The 19,937-nt window shown below is 41.6% G+C and overlaps 1 protein-coding gene across 2 annotated transcripts; it reads right to left on the bottom strand.

Annotated features, from left to right (window-relative positions):
* Positions 1–170: 170 nt before the first annotated feature.
* UBLCP1 (ubiquitin like domain containing CTD phosphatase 1) lies at positions 171–13,014 on the bottom strand. Of its 2 annotated transcripts, none has more exons than XM_030229337.2 (11): positions 12,964–13,014; positions 10,445–10,638; positions 9,507–9,598; positions 9,025–9,110; positions 8,821–8,936; positions 7,658–7,756; positions 6,672–6,709; positions 4,462–4,560; positions 3,915–4,031; positions 2,478–2,605; positions 171–1,191 (listed from the first exon to the last, which is right to left on the bottom strand). In XM_030229337.2, the coding sequence occupies exons 2-11, from the start codon at positions 10,596–10,598 to the stop codon at positions 1,164–1,166; spliced, it is 957 nt and encodes a 318-aa protein (XP_030085197.1). In that variant the 5' UTR covers positions 10,599–10,638; positions 12,964–13,014; the 3' UTR covers positions 171–1,163. The 2 variants fall into 2 exon arrangements, with proteins under 2 accessions (XP_030085197.1, XP_030085196.1); XM_030229336.2 differs by having other exon boundaries at positions 12,906–13,013.
* Between the last annotated feature and the right edge of the window lie 6,923 nt (positions 13,015–19,937).

Below are 19,937 nucleotides of genomic sequence, written 5' to 3'. Positions count from 1 at the left end.
TGCACCACGTCCCTAATCCACAGAGGCACAAACCAGGCTCTTACTCAACTCCTGATGCAAACCCAGAGTCTCTGGAATCCAAACAAATCCTCCAATCCCCCCCAAATTAATATTATTGATGGTTCCTCTGTTATGCAAGCTAAATACTGAAGGCAGCACAGGACACAAAGTATGAAAAAGGTATTTATTATTTACACAACTGCTATAGTTCCTTAAGAACAATATATACCATTTTTTATTTGAAAGGGTCAGTCTTCTTTCAAATCCATGAACTGCATAATGCACAAGTGTTGGAAATGCCAAACAGCAGTCACATCACACTTCTATAGTGCAGGCAGAAGCAGCGCAAGTAAATGATTTTGTAAGAACAGTATGGCTGAATATTGTATTTAAACACAGTGTTTGCACTTTGACAAGATTTAGCTAGAAGAGAACAAGGGTTTTGTTCATGCTTTGTTAGGAATGTGACTTTGCCATCTGAGGTTTAAACTCTTTATCTGAGATATGGGGATTTTTCAGGCAGACTGCTTTTCACTGATCAAATAACAGTGGGTTTCTCTCCCTCAAATTTCTATCTTTTGTTTTCCAGTAAACACTGCTTTATAGTACAAGTTCACACACTGGGGTAAACTGGCCACAGAGGTGGTACTTTCCCATCTTACTGTCTTGCACAGAGAAACACTGACATACTAATACATACCAAACTTAGACAACTTGTAATTTATAGACTTAAATACTGGAATGGGAGAGGGAGACTGTTTCTAAAGATGGAGGGAATAGAGGACTTACACAATTCATACACTGCCAAGGCTGGCTTTTTAATCAACATTTTTGGTCTAAATATTTTTTTTTCTAGTCTCAGAATGGTTTTGGTCTTTGATGGTTATGGTTATACTTCAGCAGCAAAGGAGAGGAAAGTATTTTGAGAAGTAACACCAGAACTGAATGCAAGAAAAAGCAACTGACTTGTTTCTCCCACTTTGAGCTTATTGCTGTGATCTTTTAAAAAACCCACAACCAACCAGCTGGAAGACCAAGTTTAGCAGTCGTTCTGGCATTGGGTCCAGTGTCCAGCACTATTATACTCTAGCACAAAAGCAAGGAAAAGTCCAATGATCTTAGTGATGTTCCCTTCAATTCAGTGCCACACAGTTTTATTAGTGTTACTGTCCTTGCTTCTTCGAAAGATACCTGAAAGAAACAAAAGTAGAGTTTTTCACCAAGTTAGAGGTGGCCACAAATATACCTGAGATCTTAAGATCAAAGTATGACTCTGCTTTCTTTTCTCACCAACAATCCTCCTACAGATAACCAAAAATTAGAAATGCAATCGATATCACTTATGATTTTTATTTAATTTCAACATCTTTCAGTTCCATGAAAGGTTATCTCGCGGTAATTCAAAGTCATGTTTTAGTTAGATTCTATCAGGCTTTTTAAACAAAAGAGAGGAAGGAAATGGAAACCTGTTTCATTCCAAGAGGATGGAAAATTACATCAGTTGGAGAAGTGGCTTTTATATCCTTTAAGATGAAAAGGCCCATTAGTAATGGCACTCCTTCAAATAAATTCAGGACTTTAATGAACTGATGCAGCATAACCTGAAAAGAACAGCCCTCCAGCAGCTTCTCTGGAGAGGCTGAGTGATTCTGAACTGCTTTCTGTAATCTGATCTCACAGCTCTCTTGGCACCAGAGCTGGAGCAATCTGCCTGTGTGGTGTGAGAAAGGCTTTGCAAATACTCTAGGAGAAAGAATCCAACGAATTTCACTGCTTTTAAGGTTTAACATTTCACTTTCTGTTCTATTCAGAAAAGAAAAATTGTATCAAGCCTGTAAGGCTCCATTTTTTAAACACCAAGGAGTGTTTTTCCAATAGTTTTTCTTCACATGCATCGAAGCTTTTGGCTATTGCATAAAACCTAGAATTTTGCTTAAGCCCTTCAGTTAATCATTTTCTAGCAAGAATTAGGATGCTAACTGGTGCCCTGAGCACTTGGAAAACTCCTTGTTTGTAAGACAGTAACTTGGAGCTGATGAATACTGCAATACCAGCCAACCTGGATGTGCCTAGGAACTACACTAACACAACAAAGCTTTCAAGGAACTTCTAGAGAAGTTGCCTTAAAACAAAGGATTTGGGATCTAAACCCACAATCTAACTCTGCTGGGGTGGAAAGAAAGGTTTCCAGGGACCATGTTCCTTCAAAATTCTTTTCCTTTTAGGATGCATAATTGCATAATTGGCAGTGCTGAATACTGGTGAAGTAGGAAAACACAAATGCATTCTGTCAAAATCTTATTTTAGGGAAGCTATTCCAACACTACAGCCCTATTAAAACTCAAACTGAAGGACCTTTATAACTGTAAGTTATAAAGTTCATCAGTTCCATTGTTTCTGGTCTTTGTAGAGATAACCTCAAGCAAAACACCGTGGTCAGGGACAGAAGGAAGCAAGAATTTTGCCTTTTTTCTTACCTTTCCCAATGTTTGTGATTCAGCTCCAAAAAGTCATCTAATTTTGCTATTTCTTTGAGGTATTGGGTGAGCTTTAGAAGCTCCTTGTCTTTATCCCGATTTAAATGTGCTTTCATAAAAGGCCTTATCTATAGAAGAGAGAGAAACTGGGTATAACCATTTGCTCACAGAGAGAAAAAATGCTTTAGATTCTCTATCATTTACCATCTGACTAAAATATATTTTCAGTACTATGACAAGTTATAACTTTTCACAGGTAAGAGGAAAAAAACCTTTTCCAGTAGTGGTCAGATCCAATTTGTCCTGTCCATGCAAACTGGACTGAGGGGTTTTTGCTCTGCACCAACCAGGAAAAAAATTCTTTTCTCTTGCACTTCTTCAAGCCTTCCCCTCCCAGACAAATTGATAAAATGATCTGGACTGGACTGCCACATTTTCTATTTGATTTCACACAGATTTTTGCAGGAGGGGTTTTCAGCTCAGCATTGTGAGTTGTGTGGTATCATTGGAACCAGATGCTTTTTTCCAGCAAAGAGCCTTTGACTACAACCAGAGCTGTTGTGAAATGAGATATCAGAAGCAAAGCTTGGAATACATTATACCTGGGCCTTGTTTTAGTGAGTCAGTGCTCTTGTCTGCAGCTGTTAACAACACTTTGACAAACATTTTTCCAATCTGAGCTAGAGGGACCTCTGGATAATCCCCTTCCAGTAAGATCTTTGCTATTCCTGATTCTCCTTCTGGTTAAGATAATCTTGTTAGAGCTCATCAACTGCTCTCCTCTTCACATTGTGGATACTTTCAAAGAGATACCATCTTGAACTTCTGCATTTGAAAACATCTTTTTCTTTTTTAGAGACATTTATGCAAGTTGTTTTACTGCTAACACTGCTCCACTATCACATGTATGTAGAAATTTAAGCTGCCTTCTTATTCAGAACCAGCAGTAATAACAGAGCACACACTGGTTTGCAGTTGTATAAAAAGAAACATTTGCTGTTCTATAGTCAAAATGGCTCAAGGTACTAATTATTTCTCATATAGAATACTTGTGATTATCCTGTCATGCTATCATGAAGTACAGCCATTTGTTATTTGACTTATTTTTGAATATGACATCACATTTTCAATGGTGCCTGTCTGCAATGCCCAGCTTGATTACAGCTTGTAGGTGTAACTTAGGCAGAAATAACAATTTCATTGATTTTGGTAATCTAGGAAACATTCACTTAATAGTGATACAACGTTTATTTAATACTACTCTTAAGGAAATACTAAACCAGACAAATGGCCCTGTGAGTTAACAGGTTTAACAAAACATGCATCTTTGCTAGTTAGAAATAGTCTTTCTTTATGCTACAGCAAAGAAGTAGGAGAAAGTACTACTTGAAGTATCAAGAAAAAGTAGCAGTAAATGAAAATTCCAGTTTCCATTACCTTGAGTCCATTCTGTGGGTTCATCAGGAAGTTTCGGCCAATATCATCAAACATAATAGTATTTTTTTTGCTGTAATATTCAGAAAACTTTCCCCAGATAACACCAAGAGGCTTCACCTGCAAACACAACACAATAAAAGGCATCTGAGGTAAATCAGATCACATGCAGGAGATGAAAATGCCATCTATAGGAACCCGAGTCCTAACTTGAATGAACATTTGTATTCTTTTGCTTTACCATTAGCAGGTGGTTTGGCTTTAACAAAGGAAAATGTGAAAGAATATAACATAAATACCCTCCACTGAGGAAAACCTTTCTGTTGGTGTAACAGTTACCTGCTGTTTGATTTGAAAGCTGTGACATCTGAAGATATCATTCAAAACATTAATAGAGACTTCCACTAGAAAAAAAATCTGTGGTTCCAAGATTCTTGCAGTTTTATTGCATGAAAACTGCTGAACAACTTTTTTGGTTGAGTATTTTAAAGGGGTGTGATAAAATGCCAGCTGAATGTAGAAAAAGATTAGGATAAAGATTGGCACTTACATCTATTAGTCCTCTCCGAGGAGTGTGCACTGTTATCATGGCAGCACTGTCCAGCATGAAAGTGATCTTGTAGTTTGCATTGGTACTCACCCCGAGCTCCTGCATCACAAAGATTTATGATTAAAGCTTCTAATTATGACAGTTTTACTGCTCAACAACTGGAACCACAATTACAGTACATTGTTTGTCACGGAGTGAGCTGTGGAGGTTTACCAGAGACACACTAAAAATAGATACCTGGGGAAATTTGCATTTGTTACATAATGAGGATCATAAAAGTGCACGCAGGGATTTATTTTTAGCATTTAATATCAGGAACTTAACAGCTGATGCTGGCAGAAAATCAAAGCAGCTTTAGCAGCAGAGAAGGGAAAATACAGAGAGGTTTTGCTCATACCTTCATGCACAACCTCTCACAAGTTCTCTACACCTCGACTTAACTTTACAGCAATTGTGTTCTGGCTGCTCTTTGTCCCTCTTAGTGATCTGCACAAATCACAGCCCAGCCTAAGATGGAATACCCAGAAACATCTGTGTCACTGCTCCCTCCTGCACATGTCTAAGATAACCAGTGTTAGTGACAATTTGCACTTTTAAGATTTGGCAATTCCTGAAATACTCCAAGTACAACAACCTTTTTAAAAATAAACTTAAGACTAGATGAGGGAGCATCATTTCCATTTCAAATACTTTCCAAAGCTGAAAAGTACCAGTAAAATCTGCTGACATGGTACAACAAAGATACTGCTGACAATTTCTGGTGTGTGGAACAGCAGCAATATGCAAACCTGTATAAGAGGGAGAAAATACCCACTGCAGCAGCTCTCTTGCAACTATCCAGCCACACTTACCTGATTTGCTTTTATTTAAAAATGCAATCTTGCAAATGAAACGCTCAACCTACGAGGGTCAGTATCCTGTTACACTGACAGAACCAGCTTTTCTAGAATGTTTGGACTTCAGGCATAAAAGGGTGGTAACTGAGAGATTAAATTTGCTTGTCTGATACTCCTTTCTTTTAAATGCTCTTCCTGCTTTGTACTTTAAACCAGAAACTTTAATGCCACCTATTGCTGGAATCACAGCTCCCTGACCAAAAGTGAAACTCTGGCAGGGAAGCACCCCTGGTGCCATCAGTTTAAGGAGAAACAGAAAGTGGCATCTAGTGGCAGGAATCTCAATGGATCAGGGTCCAGGAGGAGGGCTGGAAAAGCAACCTGGAAATGCAGAAAGGTGACCAGTGCAGGGGAAAGAAGCCAGTTTTGAACAATGTGTTTTCACAAGACTGAGTCCTAGCACTACTGTGACAACACGGTATAAACATGTGACGCAAGAATGCAATGTTTGCAAGGCTCAGCACTGATTTTACTTGCACTAACTCCACTTCACAGTTCTGACTAAAGATTCTCATTTCTAAAAGGCATTTTTGTTTAGAAGAAATAGTGGCAATTAATTATTTTGAGGAAAAGAACACTGGAAAAATGTGTTTTGCTCTGTGAAAGCCTGAAAAAATAGCGCACAATAAAAGCTTAAATTTGGAAAGGCTTTTCCTGGAATGGAAATAACTTTTGATTTATAAACATAAAAAACCCCTAACCCACCAACCAAACACACAGCAATTCTTAGTAAGCTCATTAAATTTACAGCTAAGCCTGACTGTAAATATGTTATGTTTACCATGAGGTCAGCTGTTCAAAACTGGCTTCCTGCCTGATTCCAGTAGGGAAGAAACCAGAAAGTGAAAGAGCTCTTATGGGATGTTGGATAAGGCAGAGGAAGCAACAGAACCCCCAGCTGCAAGAGGTAAAGACAAATATGAGAAGAGTTTTCTCTTGATAACCTACTCCAGCATGTCACATCTCTCTATTCCTCTAAAAAAATCACATTTAAAGACTGGAGCTCTGTAGTTAGAGGTAAGATGGAAGCACCCGTGCAGGGCTGCGTGATGAATCCACGTTTCAGCAGGTACTGACTTGTTTTTAGTTCTGCTAAATTTAACACCTACTGCTGATAGTTTGTGTGCAATTCTAAAATTAGATTTAATCTAGTTCTGTGATAATTTCAAGTGACTATGGAAATTGAAACAACTCAGGTTATGATTCATACAACCTCCCCTGTTTCTAACCTGCTCTACAATACTGAGCACAAGCACAACTGCATGAAGGGTTACCCAGAGCAGAAACAAATCACATGTTTTCAGAGCAACTTACTTTCATTTTGGCTTCAATCCACTTCATATTAGTAGCAGCTGAAACAAAAGGGAGAAAACAGAAAGAATACTTTATCAAAATAAGTCATTGGTATAAAAAAAGAAGAAATAAGCTAAGAACTTGTTCACTTAATATGTCAAATTTTTACACAAAATTTAATTTTAGAAAGATCCACTTTTGTTGCAGCTTTTAGGACCTCAAAGAAAGTCTTTTATCAGGGAAGTCTGGTTTTGTTTAGAAAAGCTTCCTTTTCAGAGGAACAACTAGATGAAGCACTGCAAGTATTTAAACCATTTTTTAGATCAGCTGTTACTGAACCACAGCCTGTAAGACCATGGATACACCTGGCTTGAGGAACCTCACTGCCTGGGCAGGATTTCCTCCTGGAAGCAATGATAGGAATACATAAAAGCTGGAAAGGAGGAAGTGTCAAACTGTCTGCTGATCTAAGAATATGGAGAAACATTGTTCAAGACTATGAAAATGGAATTTTGTAACACAATTTTAATATGGTTTGAACCCTGCACTGGCTAAAGTCTGTTCTCCAGCTGTTGGACAGGAATTGAACTAGAATGCAAAGGCAAAGAATCAAGCAACCACCCCTGCAGACAGGAGAGTTTGGGTCCTTTGGCAGTTAACTATGTGTTGTCTGCATTGAGATTATTTTTAAAATCAGTATCAAGCAGTGTTCTAATGTTGATGATACAGTTCTGTTTCTTTGTACAAAGTAACAGTCAGTAAAGTGCTGCTGGGCTTTATCCTGTGATTAGACCCATTCTTGTGAGCAGTATGTGGGGCTTTTTCACATAAGAATTGGTATTTTTCTAAAGTAGCTCTAATAGTTGTGCAAATTACAGCCAAATGTTTCTGTATCATTTTAGATCTTGTGACTCACACTAAAAAGCAATATAAAAACCTCCCACCTGGAGTCTCTGCTCTGGATGACAATTTACAATAAATTCTTAGGCACAGAGTATAATACTTACACCAAATTACAATATCATAGTCCTCATATGCAGAAGTCAGGAATTCATGAAGGTATGGCCTCATCAGCTCTACCCCAGTTTCAGCACATGACCTGTGGTCTAAACAGAATATAAGAGATAAGCAAATCAGTATTAAAGTATTACTTATTAAAGTCCAGTCTGATTTTCCTTTATATCCAGAGACTCAAAGAGTTTCATGAGGGGAGCACTGAAGCACTTTAAGGTCATGAATAATTTGATATCAAACTCCCATGCCCATTTTAAAGGTGGGAAGACAAAGCAAAGGGAGTATTTATCTGTTGGTCTCACTGCTACTTGAGGGCTTAGCAATAATTAAATGAAGAGATGTCTGAGTATGAATATCTTTGAAGAGTCAGGGAAAATCATCTGTGCATTTAGCAAATTAGTAACTGGCCAGATATGAAACAGATTCCTTCAAACCTAGTCCAGTTAATTGTGTGAACACATATCAAGCTCATTTCAGAGATGCAAACATTCCTGCTCCAATTCCAAAACTGCTGCAAAATCTGCCAGCAGAAGATCTCTCAATAAAAAGTTTAAACTTGGAAATAGGTTGAATTTTGATGTCAGATTGGAAACAAATGTCATCAAAAAGGAAAGCTAAGGAAAGGTATATGGGAAGGTATTATTTACTGCTCACAGTCATGCTGCCATGGCACACCTACAAACCAGAAAGTTAAGTCAGAAGGAAAATTCTGGCTTTCAAAAAAAACCAGCTTGACGGAATTTTCAAGTAAAACATGCTTTTGTGAATGTTTAGTAATGACATGTAAATATAGCTTGAAGCTGTTCTCTCACCCCGCACCAAAGCAGAGTCAATCAGGTACAGAATGGGATCATTATTTTTACAGTATCTTTGCCAAGCTACTGTGATGGTCAAGATACAAGTTATCAAAGGAAAGACTATCAGGACAGAAGACTAAATTGCTGCTTTTTTATGGTTTTTTGCAGCAATTAAATAGCTGCTGCACTAAAATCAACAACATGCAATGTTTTAAAATGCTTTTCAAAATGTGAGTCGAAGACCAGAAAATCAAACAAAGCAGAAGTTACGTTGTGCAACACAGCAAAGCAAAAATCAAGAAACCTGATCTGGTAAATAAATTGAGCTCTTAAAAAACATAAATTGTATAAAAACTCACCAAATAGTGTATAATCAACATCTAGCACCAGCAGCTTTTTTCCTTCTCTAGGAGGATTCAGAATTTCCACTTTGTATTCTTTAACTCTACGGGAAATTTTCAGTAGATTTTCTTCTCTGATGTAACAGTGCAAAAAGTTACAGTTAATTAAAATGTACACTCTGCAGTCAATAAAAAACTGTTTTAACAGCTTAAACTCCTAACCTATTTTCTACTTCCACAACTTCCTCTTCAATATCAAAGTCATTGACCACATCATCATTATCTGGAGGCGGCCCAAGGACATCTTCCTAGAGGAATAGATATAATAAAAGACAACAAGGATCAGAGAGGGAAAATAACAATGGATATAAAGTTTCTGTTACTGCACATTGCAGGGCAGGAATACTATCTAACCAAAATGGTTTCATTTTACTAGTGGAAAGAAATACTAAAGTATATTGATGATTGTTCAGATTTAAAAAGTCAGTATCCCAATTATAGATTTGTGCTTCAAGTGCAGAACACCACAGGAGTTTCATGAGTACACTGCTCTGAGAGTTCTGCAGCAAAGTTTACTTTACATAAAAAAATGCCATTAGAAACCTATTGTACTATCATTTTTTTGAATGATGACTGGAATAGCCAAAATTTAAAATCACAGTTAGGAGACACTGTTTAAGCTAATAAACAAGCAAATTATTTACCAAACTCTCTTCACGAGTGCCCATCATCATTATCTTAGTATTTGGTTTCAACTTGAGGGCTCCAAGCTTAACATCATCATCTGCAGGTTTGCCTGTAATGCAGATTATTTTTTTTTAATTGAGGTAGAGATTTTAGAAAAATGTCAATACATTCCATGTGTAATTGAAATAAGCTCCCTGTAAAATAACAGCTATGCCAAGCTGTGTTATCATAGTCTTCCACAGACAGTGTCTTGGTTTTGGCTGGGATTGAGTTGATTTTCTTCTTGGTAGATAGTGCAGTGCTGTGTTTTGGATTTAGTACAAGAATAATGTTGATGGCACACCAATGGTTTAGTTGGTGCCAAGCAGTGCTTGCTCTAAATCAGGGACTTTGCAGTTTCCTGTGCTCTGACAGTGAGCAGGTGCACAAGGAGCTGGGGGAACTGGGCAAAGGGATATTCCACAGCACAGAACCTCATGCCCAGAGTATAAACAGGGGGGAATTGGCTGGGAGACATTGACTGCTGCTCAGGGACTGGGTGGGCATTGGTCAGTGGGTGGTGAGCAACTGCATTGTGGCACTGCTGTCTCTTGGGTTTTATGCCTCTTTCTCCTCTTTTCATTACTATTATTATAATAATTAGTATTATATAATACTTTATTATCTTTCAGTCACTGAACTCTTCTTATCTCAACCCATGAGGTTTACTTTTTTCCCCCCCAGTTCTCCTCCCCACTAAGACAGGGCAGTGTGAGCCACTAAAAAATGGCCAGATAAATGTATTATTAATAAACAATATCCAGTGATGTAGGAAGTGTCTGCATTCATGTTCATTCCAGAGCTACAACTGGGAAGTGGATGCTCTGTTAGTGCACACATCCTGCCTAGGATTAGGGGATGTTTGTCCTAAAACACCTCAGGCACATCCCCAAGAGCAGTAAATAAGGAGAGTTACCCTTCATTTTAAGGCCAAGCAGTTTCTGACGCTCTGGTAACACTCCAGTGAGGCCCTTCAGAGACTGTTTCAGGTCCAACACTGTGTCTTCTTCTGACAGAGAGGTTATCGTGTACTCCTGTCCACCCCATTTTATTATGAGAGAGAGAGACATCCTTGAAGCATATGTTCAGTGTAACTGTCTGAAAAATTTGCTGCAGGAGGGAAACACAAAGATCATGTAAGGAAGAAAGAGGAAAACTACTCTTTCCAGAAGACAAACCACAACATCTACTTAAAGCATTATTGATTCTTTATTATATTGGACATCAAAGAGCTGTTCGTTTCCCTTGAGCAGATGATAAATGTGTTGAGAAAGTGTTGAAACAAAGGGAGAAAGAACAGTGTCAAAACTGGGGCTCTGAGTTGCACTTTGATGTTTTTAGCAATGTCACATTCACATCTGCTGGGTGTTCTGTGCAGGTACAGCCTGTGCACTGCACACTCGAGCAGAGCACTGCAGCACCACAAAAGCCATTGCAAAGCTCAGAAATGTCCTCTGCAACACTTATGCAACCAAACCAGCCATGGGCGCCTTTACAGATGTAACAACACAACAGCAAATATGAAATCCCTAGCATATATAAGCCCATAAAAACAGTTCTGAGCCCAACAGTCCATTTTTGGCACTGGATTTCCCTAATCCCTTCCACTGTGTAATACCTGCAGTAATGCACACCCCAGGTTACATCTCACTGTAGCAATATCAAAGCAGGAATTTGAAAACAAAGCCAAAACACACACCCACACAATGCAATTACACCCAGAGAACTGCACTTTCATTGCAGTGCTGACAAAATAACTATAATTGTTCTATCTTTAATATATACAGCATCGTTTATACAAATTGTATTTAAGAGTTTAGTCCTGCATTAAACACAGCAGAAAAACAAGATTTTTAGCTTAATGCAATAGGAAGAACATGTATTTTCTCTGTTAGGGCTTAGAAATAGAATCAAGGAGATAGAAAGGTATGAAAAGACTGCTAGAGACAGTCAGGAGATACAGAGAAGGCCTCTGCACCACTGATGGTGAAATTGTCCTCAAATGACTGATATTCAAAATGAGAGCAGATCTGTGAAAAATCTAGGGTTGTCAACCTTCAAGAAATGCAGGTCTGGCAATTCTAAAAAATCTCAGAATCCAAAACTCTGATCCTTCTTCCTCTCTGGCTTTGTATTCTCAGAGATTACCCACACTCAAAAAATCTTTTTCTTTTACACAGTAAAGGCTATGGGGAACAAACCTGCAATTGCTCAGACACTGCCACCAAGCTCAGAGCAGAGAATTAGTCTAGGTACAACCTCCTTGCTAAGGACACTACAAACCTTACCTCCACACTATTGCCTCTAAGAGCCCTGAAACAGATTGAAGAGGAAAACTTGTATCACTGGGAAATTAATTAATTTTTTTCCCAAAAATTGTCAAATCAGACTGGGACCTGGTATGACATGGTGAAAAAGATTCACAAAAAAGGGGTCTTAGAAGCACTAAGAAATTCTTCTAGGCTAAGGCTGTATGGTGTTGATACACAGTGTCATTATCATGAATTATTCCTATCCATAATCCTTGGACTAAGTCAGAAAGGAAAGTTTATTGTCTGTTTCCTTACCAGTACCATACAGCTCAAATCATTCTGCAAGGACATGCACAGGGCAAGAACTGTAAGAAAACTTCTGCAGTCTCTGTCCAGCGCTAAACTGAAAAGGTCATCCCTCCAAGGCTGAGCATCCTGACCAATCCTCAATCCTTACAGATCTATAGCTCTGTCATGACAAAATGCTATAGGAAACAAGATGCTTTTATTACCTGCCAAAGCATGCAGGGGTCCAAACCAAGGAAAATGGGAAAATTATTTGGGAGGAGAAAAAGACACAGGGATTTCCAAGGGTTCCACCACCGGGGCTGGTGCTGTGCAGAACTGAAGCTCATACAGCTTCCTTTGGTTATTTTCATTTTCAAAGCCTTTACAAGACCCTTGGGCCACCAAGACCCGATGGGCTGGAAAGCCACGGGTCAGAGAACGCATTCCAGTTCTGCTGTTAAATTGCAGCACCACACCACATTCCTGGGACTATTCCGAAGACAGGCACCCACATCTTTGAGTTCTGCTAAGTAACATAAACCCGAACCCCCTAAACCACCCCAAGTGCCCGCGGAGCGCTCGGGGCCGCACTTGCCACAGCACCGTGACAGGTGTGGGACGGGAACTGGGGCCGGCAGCTGCTCGGTGGCAGCGGGGCTCTCCTGCCCCGCCGAGGCTGCCCCGGCAGCGGCGCGGCCCGGCCGGGAGCGCCCGCTCGGGGCTGCGGCGGCCGCGGAGCCGCTCCCGCCCCGCGGGGGCAGCGGCCCGGCAGCGACACCCGCCCGACCCCGGCCCCCCCGCCCGGCCCGATCTCCCCCCGGCCCCCGCCGCACCCACCGGGCTGTGCGGGGCCGCCGATCCGCCCCCGCCCTGGCAGCGCGGAGCGGGCGCTCACCCCGGCAGCGGGACCGGCTCCGTCCCGGCTGCGCCGCGCAGGAAGCGGAACTGGCGCGCGGCGGAAGCGGGAGGCGCCCGGATGTGCGCGGGGCCGGCTCGGGGGAACCGCCGGCCCCGAGCGGGGCCCGGGCAGCGCCGGGCAGGGCGGGCCCCGGGCCGGGGAGCAGGAGCTCCGCGGGGCTACTCCCGGCGGGCTCACGCAGCAGACCGGCAGGGAACGCCGCGGCACCGCGGAGCCCTCGCCCCCTCAGCGCCGGCCTGAGGCCGAGCTGCGCCGCCGCCCCGGGGAGGCCGGAGAGGCGACTAGCACGGGCAGCTGCTGGCATGAGTGTGTCTTACACTGCCGGCTGTGAAAGGAGTCTGTTGTCTGTTTCCTTTTGTTTACTCCTATTGTTCTGTGCTCAGGGATCACGCCTGAGACCCTGCAGAGCTGCCGTCAGTTCTGGGGTCCCAGCACAGAAAGGACGTGGAGCTGCTGGAGCGAGTGCAGAGGAGGCACCAGGATGATCAGAGGGATGGAGCAGCTCTGCTGGGAGAGTTGGGATTGTTCAGCCTGGAGAAGGGAAGATTTCTGGGCCACCTAATTGCAGCCTTCCAGTACCTAAAGGGAGATGGAAGGAAAGCTGGAGAGAGACTCTTTATGGTGGCCTGGAGTGACAAGACAAGGGGATTGGTTTCAAACTGGAAGAGAGTGGGTTTAGATTGGATATTAGCAAGAAATTATTTTCTGTGAGGGTGGTGAGATGCTGTGTCTATCCCATGCCTGGAAGTGTCCAGGGCCAGGTTGGATGGAGCTCTGAGCAGCCTGGTCCAGGGGAAGGTGTCTTCCCACATATGAAGGTTTGGAAGGAAATTACTCTTTAGGTCCCTTCCAACCCAAACCATTCTGTGATTCTATGACTCAAAACTCTCTGCTCCTAAAGCCAACTCTTTACAGCACATTGTGAAGTGTCTGTTGACACTTCTCACCTCCTGTTGGGATATTTGGGAACTGCCTTCAGCTGCAGTGGTTCTGTGCTTAGGCAACAGATGTAGAAGGAAAAAATAGACTTTGCCACAAAGTGACCTTTTTCACTCAGTGGTTCTGCTTTGCAGAATAGTTTAAAGGGAAGAACATCATCTGTGGTAAAGTGTGGTTTCTTATGTGAAATCACGTGGAGGTGACAGAGACTGGTTCAGCTTGGTGTCAGTAGAGGGGGTGTTAAATTTGAGGAAGGAAGTCAATGTTTCAGTCCTCCATTACCTTATGTCTTGCAGTATTGAGAGGTTAGATAATTTTTCCCTGTTTAATTTGGTAATAAGTAGGGAAGGGAATAAAAGAGCAGAGGTAAACAGCTATACAGTGAGTAAAAGTTTCTTCAGAGTGGCTGCTGGAACTTGCAAGAGCCATTCCTGCTGTAAGGAAATCTCAGTGGAGAAGGGCAGTATAAGCAAAAACTGTGTAGAAGCCTGATCTCTTTCCTGAGAGGACATTAATTTAATGTATTTCCTGGCTGGCTATGTACTTTCAGTTTGTTCTGTATTCAAGTTATAGTGTAAAAACACCACTTTGGTTTCTAGAAGAGTGGTACAAATGGGAGACCATTGTAGCAACTGTCCTTGTCAAGTTTAGTTTCTGACTGCACCTAAATCCACATAAAACCAGTCACTCTGTTTGTATCCCAGCCACCAAGGGTTTGCTTTTTGCTTGAATGACACACAGTTGTCCTCTGCACAGAGGCAGCATGTTACAATAGTGCTGGAAAGATTCCAAAGCTGCAACTGGTAATTAAAGTCACACGCTGTCATGAAAATATGCACCCTCCAGGCCTCCTTAAAATTCAGGCTACAAAGATGACATCCAGTGTGATCACCTCTCTATTTGCAGTTTTGTTAAAAATATTTTTTGTTCTTTTCTGGTTGGCCTTTAGGAAGCTCTATTGATAAGGACGTAGTAGGATTTTGGGTTTGGTTTTGTTTTTTGTTTGAGGAGTGATAATGCATATTTAATTTCTGGTCTGATGCTGGTGTTTTGGTATCCTCAAAAGATGCTCTGATCCTGACAAGATTCATGTGGCAGATAAATACATAATTTTATTTAGCTGAGAAACACATGGTGGTGCTCAATCCTAATGTTACTAAATGCAAAGTGGTAATTTGACTAAAACCATGTAATTACAATTCAAAGTCCAAACAATCTTTGTACTGAGGAAAGTGTTTCATGGTGGGGCTCTCTGGGTTTGCACTGTGATAAATTAGCAGGGCAAGGAGGAAGGAAGAGCAGTGGGAAAATTAGAAAGCAAATGCACGTTCCCTTTCACCTTGATGTGCACTGGTACATCCTGGGATGCTCCAGGGTGAAATAAAAGAAGTGGCTGCATGTCAGATTGATGCCTGCTGGCTCCCTTCCCGTGCCTCGTGTTCACATCATGCATTTCTGATCCTTTTGTGCAATATGCTCCTGTGCATAAGTACTGAAGCCCAGGAGCTCATCTCCTAAATTGATGTTCATGCTGCATATAAGAGAGCAAAATTCCCACTAGTAGCTCTGGGAGATGCTGGGTAAGAGCCCTTTGAAATTGTCATTTAAAGCTGAAAACTGTGGAAACCTCAAAAGTTTGCTTTGAGAATCAAGAGATTAGATGATATCTCTGTGATAAGAAGGAGTTGGAAAGCAAAAGGTGATGACATTGCAGGGCTGAGAGGTGTTAAATATTTGTTTACTCAGTGACTTTAATGGGGCAGAGCAGTGCAGATGTTAATGTACTGCAGACATAATGAAGGGGCCAATAGCACAGATTTCAAGATCTTAAAAATTTTTATTTTCCAAATTTCTTTTTAGTTCAGAAAACTCACTTGAATATGCACCAGCCTTTCTACCCCACTTCTAAAGTGAACCCATGTTTGGAAAAAAGCTAGAGCAGAGCCCATATTCTCCACTGAGAAGAGAATAATCCTTATAATACATTTTGGTACCAGTGTATTTTAGTCTTAGTCTGTGTTATGCTTTTTGCTTTTCCCCTAATGCCTCTTTTTATGATATCCTCTGATACTTTATTGCTTTTCCCCAGTGCCCTTTCTCTGGTTTATAATTAGTTCTAAGGAGGTGGTAAAGGCAGTGATGTCTGAGAATGTCAAACTCTGCAAGTCCGATACCATCCAAGTGTTTGCAGCCTCCTGCCCTGCTGATCACCAGTGCCTGCAGCAGAGCAGGCAGAGGGGTGTGCTGGGCACTGCCATCCCTGTGCCCCAGAAATGCAGCATTTGAGTGCTCCCTGTGATTCTGAGTCACTGCCACTCCGGGCACAGCTCCGAGCGCCGCATTCCCAGAGGTCAGTGATGCTTCAGGAGCTGCCGGCTCGGTTGGAGACTTGGAAATGTCTCCAGTTTGAAGTGAAGCACATTTTCAGGTTATTACTAATACAGTCTCTGTCTCAGCTGCTTAATCAGTAAAGGGGAAGTTAGAATATTATTTATGTAGTGTCCTTACAGGAGTTTTTTCAGGATTATTTAGTGAATGCTGGCACTGCAAGATGATATAAATACCAGAGGCTTGTTCCCTTGTACCATATGATTTTCCACCTCCTGAATGCAACTGTTATTCTTCTGCCACTATTCAGCCCAGTGATTTTTATTTTATTTACTTCGATTCTTTGTATTCTAGATTATGCCCCACTGGCAAGGGATCTTGGGAAAGAACTGTGATGCTTTTGTTACTGAACAAAACCTGATTCATCCCTTTCCTTACATCACCACACAGCTCTCCAGCTTCCCAACACAGAGATTGCTCTGCCTTTCCTTTAGGTACGTTGAAAATCACAGCAGCTGTTGATGTGTTTGGACTCAGCAGTGTCCAGCGTTATGAGAGGGGTAAAGATGCATGTAATCAAAGGAGAGATTTAATTATCAGTGATACTGCAGGAATTGCTTCCTGAAAAGAGTAAAAACAAATAGGAAATTGAGAAACCAGCTGAATTCTGCTCTGAAAAGCAGCAGGAATGAGAGGAAAAATTAGGAGATAATGAGAAGTTAAGTGATGGCGAGAAATTTAGGAAACAGGGTCACAGATAGTGAAAGCCAGGAATTTTTGAGATGGGATTCTAGAGTGAGAGTAGTTAAATCGGAGATAGATGCACTGATTCTGTTGCCATTGCCCAGTAATGCTCCCAAGTTCTCTTTCTGGTATGGCTTTCTGCAGGAATTAAACTTGAATTAAAGTATATTTGTTCCTTTGTTTAATGAATGGGATAAATTTGCAAGAAGGGAACACAAAGGCTTTGGGGACTGGCTGCCACCAGTATTATGCACGAGGTACCAAATTAGCTTTCACAGGCAATCTTAATTTTTGCATTGGTTAACTTTTTGTTCAGTAACCTCATTAAGACATTCCTTTGGTTTTACATATGTATGTATGAATATTTTTTGAAACAATGGTTTATAAAAAGCTTCAAATGAAACTGCCTATGTTATTGTCCACCTTATGCATGCAGTGTCCTTCCACGTCAGCATATTTTGCTGCTCTTTGAGAATTCTTATGAGGGATTTTCTTTGTAAGCAGTTTGGGGTGCTGGCATGTGTCCATCTGCATGGACAAATTAAGCTTCCACATTTTCTGAACTCTGAGAAAGTCTTTTCAAAGTTTTAATGAGATGTCACCATAGCAGTGCCCTTCAGTCCTCAGTTGCTGATCACTGAAATTCAGGAATCCAAAGGTCTTTGTTGATAATGAGAGATGAATAATCATTGAGTTCAGAATTCTCAGCCACCCAGTGTCAGATGCAGGAGAAGCTTTCAGAATTCTGGAGAATGAAGCAGAAAGTTGAGGTGCATTTAAAAAGCCATGCCTGACAAGACAGTAGTAATGCCACGTACCTGATCTGCTCATTAGAAAACTTTTGCTTTTGTGAAGTAACACATTTCCAGAATTAAATCCTGAGAGAGGACAGAATGAAAGAAATGTGGGGTTCATTTCCTATTGTTTGCTTGCAAACTGAAGCGGGAACTCTACAATACTTTCATTATATAATTACTTCTAAAATAATAATAGATATTTCCACTCCAACTCCTATAGATACCTGTTGTTTTCTACAGCTGTGATTATGTATTTGTCTCTCTCTGCTGCCTGCTGTCTTGTCTCCCAAGCAGCACTGTAGAGAGGTAGGACTTAGAGATCACCCCAACCTCAGTCAGCACTGAACCAAGCTCACAAAGAATGGACAAGAAGTGACTCATGATTTTTTTTCCCATGTATGGCATGAGTAGACAGGCAGCCCCTAGAAATGGAGCTGAAATTCTTATGCCTTATATGACAGCTGGTTTATATTCCCTGTGATAAGAAGTGGGGTACTGGCAGGTGTGGAACAGGATGCAGTTGTGAGTGGGCTGAGCCAGAAGAATGGGGTGGCTGGAGACTGGTGAAGCTTTTCTCATGTTCTCTGCAGAAAATCCAGGGTTTGGAGCAGTGTTTACCTCAGGTACAAGAAAAGGAGTAGGTGACAGTGGCATGATTAATAAACAGATATGTAAAACAAGAGTGCAATCACTGGGGACACTGAGCAGGTCAGAGAAGCTCTGTGCAGGAGGGGCTCAGGCTTAGGGGCTCCTAAGCCTGACCAGAGCACAGAGTGCTTATGAGTAATAACCACATGTGGATGTCCTTTGTTTGGCTGGGTCTGCAAGTTTCTTCTTTCCAAATTTAATTTAGGAACCCTTGCAAAAACTGATAGATTTGAAATAAACTTTTTGCTATACAAAACCTGCTGTTTTTATTTAAATTGTATTAAAATCTGAAGCTTATAAAAATAGTGCTGAGCTGTTCCACGGTACCTGCAGAGGTTTGGGAGACTCCTGTCAGTTGTGCCATTTCATCTCCTGCCTGCTGCATTCTGGAGTGACTGGAATTGAGAAGACTGGCCCAGGGTGAACACCAAATGCACCATCTGAGGATGGGTGTGTTCAAACTACCCTTCTCTTCAGGTACTCAAAGTAATTTTGCAAAGCATAATGCAGACACCCAAACCTTTGTTTTAATACCTCTGCTTCACAGAGTTAATGACGCTGTGTTGAGGTATTGTTAATACCTACATCTGTGAATGCTCCAGTTCATTAGGGATGGAAGGAAAAAAGCAATTATTAAGTTGGCCAGCCCAACCCTTGTGAACTACAGGATTTTCCAGTTCAGTGTATTCCCTCATTCCTCACCACAGCAAAGTGTGGTTTTTTTTTTTCAAGTTCCAGACAATGTGGCTTTGTATTTTTTTTTTTTTTTTACACTAAGGTAAAAAGCATTACTCCTTTCGTGTCAGAATTTTTTCCATAGCATTCAAGAATGTGTTCTAGGGCTTGGCCATGCAACCCTGACAGGATGAGTAAATATTGGTGAGACTATCTGTGAGCTGAAAAGTATGAAACTATAGTGTGCTGGGCTGGGCTGTGAGGGAGCAGCTCCTGGGTCGGATCTCCAGCTGAAAAATGACAGTGCAATAATACAGCAAATCTGATGCTTTTCTGGTTGAACTCACAACGAAGGTGACTGGAGGCTCTGCAGTACAACACTGGGAAAAACAGAGTCAGCCTTAGTATTTGAAAGTAATACAGCACTTTGTGTTCCACAAGGCCAGTAAGGAGTATTATTAAAATAGCAGGGCTGCGTTTTAAACATCTGCTCAGACACCACCTGAAATTTTGCTGACCGACTTTTCTGAGTCATCTCCCAGACTCGCAGCTGCCCTGGCGAGTCCGCACGTCCCGAGAGGACCCAAACCCCTGCGCTCCAATCGGAATTTAAACCCCAGCCTCTGCCTTTCAGGTGTGTGGGCGGGCGAAAGGGTCCCGGCTTTATGGACAGAACCTGTTCAGGGCGGGGAGCGCTCTTCAGCCCAAATCCTGGCTTTTTTCACCCAAAACGCCGCTCGGCTCCTTCCGCCCCCGCCTCGAACCTGCCCGGGGGGAGCGGAGGAGCCGCTCCGCGGGCGGGGCGTGCGCATGCGCGGA

Source organism: Serinus canaria, chromosome 13 (assembly GCF_022539315.1).
Source record: "Serinus canaria isolate serCan28SL12 chromosome 13, serCan2020, whole genome shotgun sequence".
NCBI classification, from domain to species: domain Eukaryota; kingdom Metazoa; phylum Chordata; class Aves; order Passeriformes; family Fringillidae; genus Serinus; species Serinus canaria.
The sequence above is the reverse complement of the archived record's forward strand: the minus strand, read 5'-3'. Positions and strand labels throughout refer to the sequence as shown.